The 8212-nt window shown below is 39.2% G+C and overlaps 1 protein-coding gene across 2 annotated transcripts in view; it reads left to right on the forward strand.

The window, feature by feature from the left end:
• Jarid2 (jumonji and AT-rich interaction domain containing 2) overlaps positions 1 to 8212 on the forward strand; it is a 196084-nt gene that overhangs the window by 150307 nt on the left and 37565 nt on the right. For both annotated transcript variants that reach the window (XM_055595137.1, XM_055595138.1), the window contains one exon: positions 4585 to 4761. In XM_055595137.1, coding sequence (XP_055451112.1) covers positions 4585 to 4761 — 177 coding nt within the window. The remainder of the gene's footprint in view (positions 1 to 4584; positions 4762 to 8212) is intronic.

Consider the following 8212-nt stretch of genomic DNA (forward strand, 5'->3'; position numbering starts at 1 on the left):
CACACACACACACACACACACACACACACACACACACACACACACACGATGGTGTCTTATGACTTGATGAACCTCTTTCAATTTAAATTACAATGTGTTGTAATCCCAGCATTCAGAAAGAAAAACAATGGCACATATGGTATGTTTGCAGATGGGTGACTGTTGAGAAGTCTCCCTTGGGGATTGTAAAGCTGACCTGGAAGGACCAGCATTGGAACCCTGTGATTGTTGCCCTTTGTTCTTTGAAGGGACCTTCATCGCTGTGGGTTTCCGTGTATGTGTAAAAGTAGAAATGTGTGGAGCAGTGGCATGTGTATCATTGGATTCATGGAGTAATTTCTGTAGTTACTGCTGTTATAGTTTCTGCTTTCATGCAACCACGAGAAATACCATGGGCACTCCATATTAATTGGATCCAGTTCTAGCCCTTTACTTTCATCCTAAATAACTGTGTGCAAAGGAAGACTTTTAGGGCAGAGAGCTGTGTTTGCTTGCTAAGATTAAGTTGGTTGAGGGAAGGGAAGATAATGGCTAGGGAGGGCTTCTCTGTGTACATAATTTATAGAGAAGCATCCTACTTTATAGAAACCAAATTAGTAAAAGCAAGCTCTAGATTATGTTGTGGTTGTAACAATTTGATTTTGTCCAAATGAAAACATTTGGTTTGCACTTTAGTAAATATTGTGGAGACATTGCCAGCTAATTTTGAAAAGTAATGAAATACAGCTTTGACAAAGCGCAGATGTGTCCTGTACTCCTCCCTCCTCTATCTGATAACCCCCCCCCATCAAATTTGCTAGTGCACTTGAATAATCTGGAGAGAAAAATGTGCCTGCTGAAATTTAACATAATTCTATTCATAATCATTGAATACACTTTCTTGTCCCACTAAAAAGTGGACCCTCCCTACACACACCTTTAATCCTCCAAAACATTCACCTTCATTGATTATTTCAAATGAGTTTTCGTAAAGGAGAGTAGAGACCATTATGACTGGTAAATCAATTAGCACCTCTCGATCTAGCTAGTGTACCATTCACTCTTGAGGCTTTGTTTGTGTCACAGGAAGAAGAGGCCACCCCAAGGACGGCTCTTTTCAGGCCTGTCTTGTTTCCAGTGTCATTGCTGTAGTTTTTGCAATTGGTTTGAATCCTGCCTTGGGGAAAAATGAATTTCTTGGCTGGGAATCACCATTTTGCCAGATTTGCCCTTTTCATTATTAGTATCCACTCTCATTTCTCTTGAATTTGAGGCTTCAATGAGCATAGCGTTTTCACCTGTCTGACATTTGGAAGAAAATTTCAAGGTATGACACTAACTTTTTGAAAGTGTGTCAGGATCTATTACAAAATGTTTATAGTGAAAAAAATTAAACATACTCTGTTGTTGTAAATAAATATATTAAGTGTTGGGTTGTAAAATGTTTGTTATTAGCCCTCAGATTATCACGGCAGGATTATCTAACCCGCTATTACAAAACATACGATTATAAACCTGTAAGGTTTAGAATCGCCTTATTTATCTTGGGCTGATACTTTCCTTACACTATCTCAATAGCCACCAGCTACCTCCCATCCCCATCCAATGCCATCCGTCTCAATCCTCCTCATCTGGTCTACCTTCCAGACATAATCCCATCGTACTTGCTTGTATTCTTCTTCTGGACCTTCCTCCAGGTCCACATGATTTCTTCTCCAGGCTAACCCACCATGCCATCCTCCTCCTCGCTCTCCTCCCGTCCTTCTGTTTCCTGTGATTCTCCTCAAAAGCTCAGGAATCGTAGCCACACCTACTCCATTCTGCTCTGTGTAATCAGCCCATCATGTATGTCTTAGGCAGGTTTACACATGGATGGCAGCAACCAGATCTTAGGGCCAATAATTAGCATTGGACCAGCCTCCAGCAGTACCCTTTACTCTTGAGGCCGTCCCATATTCCGCCATCTGTGTATTATCTGTCAGGGTATACCTGCCTACTACCTCTTTTTGCACTGAAGAATGTGAAATAATTTCCCTCGGCGGCAGTGGTACATACTCATGCCTGAATTGAGGATTTGGAAGCTGCTTTCCTAGATTCCTCCTGTAAACTTTTTACCTCTAAGCTAGATAACTAGATTTTTACTATGTGAGAAGGAAATGAGTACTTTTCTTTGACATAGAACTTCACAGATGCCTTTTCATTCTTCTTTAGGTTGTTACTTAGCTTTTTTTCTTAGTCTTATCTAGAGAATAGAGTGAAGTTTTGTCAGTACATTGATTTTTCCATTTCGGGTTTAGATACGAGGTTGCTAACCTGAAATGAATAGGCTGGCAGGATTCCTGGACAGATAGATACTCTACAGCTACAGAGGTAGACTCTGCATCACAAGGCTGTAGTTTTTCTTGTCAATTGACAGCAAGGTCATTGACATGTCCAAGTACAAGGGCCTGCCCATATTTAACAGGTGTATGTCTGTCTGCTTTCTATATGATATGCTAGTCATTCTTGAGTGTTTCTAATATTGCAGAAGTGCTAGGTTGGTTTGGAGTCGTAGTATTCTATATCTTGCTCAAGGGGACCATTGTTGTACTTGACAGAGGGTTAAATGGGCTCAAGACTGATGTTTGGATGAAGAACATCTTGTGTTGTCCTTTCTGGTGGTAATGAACTGAAATCCTCCAGTGGAAATCCGGTTACTAAGCCCCAAACCTTACAAAAAGACCCTTGTAGAGTTGCATATAAATAGCTTCAGTGAAAATGTGGGTATTTTTTTATTTTTTTTTTAATGTCACTTTCTTTACTCTTGCTTGACAAATGATTTTTCCAAAACTAGTTTCAGGTTTCAGAACCTTCTTTTTGTCAAGAAACTTTATGCTAAATGAAATTGATTAAAGGTGCAAAAATAAAACAGGAAAAATTTTGTTAGACCATGCAACTCTACACTGGGGTCTCGTTTGCAGCCTGTAGCCCTCTGGTGTTTGGGTGTAAAATTAAATCATTTCATACTTACTACTCCAAAAGTTAATCCCTATAATTTAATTGGAGTGCTGTTGTCTGTCATTCATTTATACCCTTCTTCCTCCCAAGACAAACAAACAAACAAAATGTTTCGTGTAGCCCATGCTGGCCTTTAACTCCTAGTCCTCCAGCTCATCAGTTTTGACCGTTGGTGGTGGTTAGGAATGATTGCAAGCAAAGAAAAAGAGGAAGGGAATACATCAATTCTTTTTATGTTTTCCAGGTTAGACAGGGACTTTTGTTTAGCAGTTTATCTTTATGTATGTGTACCATTTGAGTGCTGGTGCCTGGGAGTGCAGAAGAGGCAACCAGATCTTTTAGAACTGGACTTACGGATGATTATGAGCCATCTGAATCAAACCCTGGTCGTCTGTAAACCCTGCTCTTGGCAGGAAGTTTGAGATTTCCTTTTGGGCCATGCATAGGATTTTAAAGTTCTTTTACACAACTTTCCTATGCATGGTGCTTAATGGGGAGAAAGTCTCAGGGTGTTATCTCTGCCTTTTTTTTTTTTTTTTTTTTTTGCCTCTGGTTCCAGACAGAATACCAGTTTCTTAATTGCATCTTCCTCTGGCTTAGCTGTGCTTGATAAAGGAGGGGTATACTGTACTTCTGTGTGGAAGTGACTTTTCTTTGGTTTTAACAGCTTTATTTTTACTGCAGAGCAAGCAAGATTTGAGAACAGAGAGGATAGATGCAAAAGAAAGGAATATGGCTTCTTTAAGTAGATTGCTTTGTTTTTAAACTCCACAGTTTTGCTATTTAGTGTTTTACAGGAATTTACTCATTTATATGTTTTTGTGTGTTTGTCTGGTTGGTTGGTTGGTTGGTTGGTTGGTTGGTTGGTTGGTTGGTTGGCTTTTTGAAGGGTTTCTCTGTGTAGTCCTGACCAGGCTGGCCTCAAACAAACTTCCTGCCTATCCCTCCCAAGTGCTGGGTTTAAAGACATGCACCATCACACCTGGCGTAGCCAGTGTTCTTAAACTGTTGAACTTTGTCTCTAGCCCAAGGAATTAAATTTAATAACATGTCCTACAAACTTCAGAGTAGTTTGTAAATATTTGAGGTGTTGGGGAGCTTCTGTACCTGGTCTTTATATATAATAAGAGAGTAACCTCATAAAGGACAAAATTTAGTTCTCCTTCTGTCATCAATAATTGTTTTTTTCCCCTCATTTCCAAAGTTGTCAGTTAAATGCACAATGCAAAGTAATCCTCCAACAATATGGCTAGATGTTTTCATTTTACTCACATTTTCTTGTGTAATTCATTCCTTGCTATTGTTTGTGTTTTTTTTTCTATGAGACTATTGCAGATAAGATTCTTAAAATTTTAATTTGCTGTGTTTTGATGAATGGTATTATACCCTTCTGGGGGATTTTGCTTGAAATTGCTAAAGGATGCAGATGGAGTTGCACTTCGAGGGGAATATTTGAAAATAAAAGTGGTATCAGCGATGAATAGCTTTGTTTTATGAGACCAGCATGCAGTTAGGGTCCTAGCTTTGGAAACGTTTCCTGTGGATGATTTTCTGGGAAGGGGGAGTGTCAAGATTGGTGTTGATGAAGTCCATGTCCTGACCCGCCAGGTTCTCCTGCGCTGCCCAGCAGTATGGTATATTTTGGAAGCTCTCAGGATGAGGAGGATGTCGAAGAGGAAGATGATGAGACAGAAGATGTCAAAACAGCTACCAACAATGCTTCATCGTCATGCCAGTCAACCCCAAGGAAAGGAAAAACCCATAAGCATGTACACAACGGCCATGGTAGGTCCACCATTGAAGTTGTATAAAGGGCAGTATAAGCAAGGCTTTGGGTGAGTGTTGAGATAAGGTTTGAAGGGTATCACCTTGGGTCTCAGCCAGATTTTTTTCAGGTTAATTCAAGTATCAGACTCTTTGTGGACAGAGTTTAGCCCAAACATATTCTATATGAAAATGAAGGCGTTTTATGTGGAAATTATTACAAACTCCATAGGAACTACAGATGACAGGCCAGAAGAGGGAACACTGAATAGTAATGGTTAACAAGATGGGCATACTTTCATCAGCTTTTATTTTGATTGTTTTCCAGGAATATATAGTATAGTATAGACAAATATTAGGACATTCACAATGCACATTTGCTGTAGTGAATTTTCACAAGGTAGTCTTGATGGAGGAGAATTCTATAAAAGGGAATGACTTGAGAGTTGAAGGCTAGGAGGTTGTAAACAAACTCACATATCCTTAGACATCCTTGAGAAAGACACTGCTTTGTGTATGGGAGAGAGAGGGAGAGAGAGGGAGAGAGATGATGAGAACTTACATACATACAAGGTAGGTGGTATATGTCTTGTCAAAAATTAGCAGTGTTCCGCGATGCAGTAAATTTAAGCTGTATGAGACTAGTTCTGTTACAATGTTTATAGAAATTGATTTTACAACAAACTTTTTTAAAAAAAGTGAATAACATGCTAATTTGGTATTTTTAATATATTTTCGTGTGCATTATGTGTATGTGTGTAATACAGACACACAAATACATACATACACATATACATGCGGCAGTTTAATTAGGGATATGCACCCTATACAAAGTGGGTGTAATGTAATCAAATGTTGATGGAAAAAAGCTATCAGGAAGTCTTTTTTCTCCTTCTCCTCCTCCTCCTTTTCCTTCTTCTTCTTTTCTTATTATATCACACATTAGTATAGGCCAGAGGAAAACTATGGAATCAGATCTCTTTACCTTTCTGTTGGTTCTAGTAATTGAAGGTAATCTGTGGGGCTTGTATCATTGGGTAGCAAGTGTTTTTACCTACGGATCCATCTTCTAGTTCCCATCATGGAAACTTTGAGAGAATTGCCTTTCATTTGGCATTCAGGTTCAAGTGTATGGTTGAATTGTGATGATGAAAAGGGTGTGTGATAGAGTTTTACTTACCTCATAGTTTGCTGTACTACTATCTTAGAGGGTATATTTGTTAGTGAAAAGGATAATTATGACTGAGATGTACTTTGGGGACCTGAGAAGAATGCCCTGGTTGGCGGGAGGAAGAATTTTCATACAGAGAATAGGGAGTTTGATTTTACGTGTGAAACTAAGATCAAGTCAGTGAAGTTAGAACAGTCTAAGAGGTGTTTTGGTTTTTTGTTTGTTTGTTTGTTTGTTTTAAGTAAAAGGAAAATAATGTAGCTGGAGGATTCTGCCTGAGAAAGATCTGGTAAGAACATGGGCTTCCACACATGCAGTGGCATGGCTCATGATGGGGCCATGATAATAAAGGGCAAGAATTGGACGAGGGTTAATTAGTGAAGGTCCAAAGAGGTTATTACCTGTTGATTCATCCTCATTGGTTATTGACATGAGAAATACAGAGCCACAGTTATCTCATCGTGGATGAAATTTTGAGTCACAGTGAGAACAGACGTGCAAGGCTTTGCTTCTTGAGAAATAATGTAATGTTAGTTTCCTCTTTTTGTTTGATGGAGAATTGAGAATGAGTAGTTATGAACAAAATGAAATGATTCTTACTATATTCATCTCAGTTATGTCCATATGAGGACAATATACTTTGTTTAGTATACTATTTGATTCATTCCTTAAACTACATTGCATTTTTACTCTCTTACTGTGATGTGTCTATCTGTGTTCATGATTGATTAAAATAATCCTTTGTACCTGTTTCTGGGCCTGAGATTTGTTGTGCTGTGAGATGTTCAAGACTATTAGTGGATTTTAAAGGTGGTCCTTTTCAGATTCGGGAAAAGGTTCTTTTCTGAGAATACCTGCAGAGCTCCAAATTTGTTCCTGGATGGCACTGCACCCCCTTTTGCCCTTCATGGTATCCCAGCCACGGCACCAGCTTTTAGACTTGCCACTCCACGGGATGGGGTGAGATTGCTCTGCAGTATTACAGCCTACATGTAAGTGAGACATGATGCTGTGGTCTGCTGCTGCCTCAGTTCCTTAACTTCAGACTGTTTTGGTAAACTGAGGGTTAGGGAGAGTGTGTGTATGTGGCTGTGAATGCCTTCGGTTAGAATCTGCTTTCATGTTGCCCAAACAGACAAGATACAGAATAGTTTGTGGGTCAAAAGGTGATGTGAAGTTAGATGATCTCCTTTTTTTTTTCTATTTCAACTTCACCATGAATGTCCACATGCCTTAGGTGGGTTTTTTCCCCCCTACCAGGAAGGTGCTGGGTGAGATTATCATTACTGTTTACCAGATGATTCCTCAGATTTGTTGACTCTTTTCTAAGAGACAAATTGGGGAAAGCAAGCTGCTTTTTCACACTTTTCTATTGCTTTTCAGGTTGGTATTCATCTCTCTCTTTGTATATAACAGTGTTGATACATGTCAGGAAGCCCAGAGAGAGACATTTTGTCCTCTCTGGATGGATCAACCCACCAGGATGCAGGGAGATAAGTGGACCAAAAACAGTCAAGAAGAAGTTTGAAAAATTCTAGAGGCCAAACAGGCAGTCCTTTTTCCTGATTTACTTTGTTTCTGTTGAAATGGAGTAGGAGTATATCTCTCATGGCGTGGTGTCAGGACACTTGGTCTCTTGAGAACTGGCAGGAGAGAATAACCTATTCTTGACAGGCATTTTGCATATCTCCTTGGGTCTGAGTGTGCCCGCATTCTTAGATTAAAAACCAGGACCCTAAAATCATGTGCGAGCCAAGCGTCCCTGATAGAAGCTTAGTTCTGAAAACATCATGTAGGTCCCCATAATCTTTACAAGTGACAGAACATCCTAATTGAAAAGGATTTATTGATTAAAAAAATATACCATTCTGGGATGACTTGTACAGCGTTACCTGATTGGTTAACCTTTGGTTGCAACTCAGATTAAGGGTGCAATAACAAATAGTTGTGCCAGGGATTTCCACTTTGATATTTGTAAAATCATCTTTCATATGCAGAACCTCAAATGATGGCAGCAGCGGGGCCCCCATAGAAGTACTGTTTGGAAATAGAACAGCACAATCAAACTAAGTATGCATTTATCATGCAAGTTAGTATTTGGAATGTTTTAGAGCTTGAAAAGTGTTTCTAATTGTTTTGCTCTTTTCTTTGTTTTAACACTAGTTAACTGGAGTAGATTAGGAATTAATGCGTTTGGAATGAACTTGGCATTTTCTTAGTATTGTTGTCTTGGCAAGCCTTTTGTCACCTTCTGCAGAATAGCTTGGTGGAAGTTCATCAAATGTTTTTTTTTTTTTTTTT

Source organism: Psammomys obesus, unplaced genomic scaffold, assembly GCF_907164565.1.
Source record: "Psammomys obesus unplaced genomic scaffold, mPsaObe1.curated_primary_1811, whole genome shotgun sequence".
Lineage (NCBI taxonomy): Eukaryota > Metazoa > Chordata > Mammalia > Rodentia > Muridae > Psammomys > Psammomys obesus.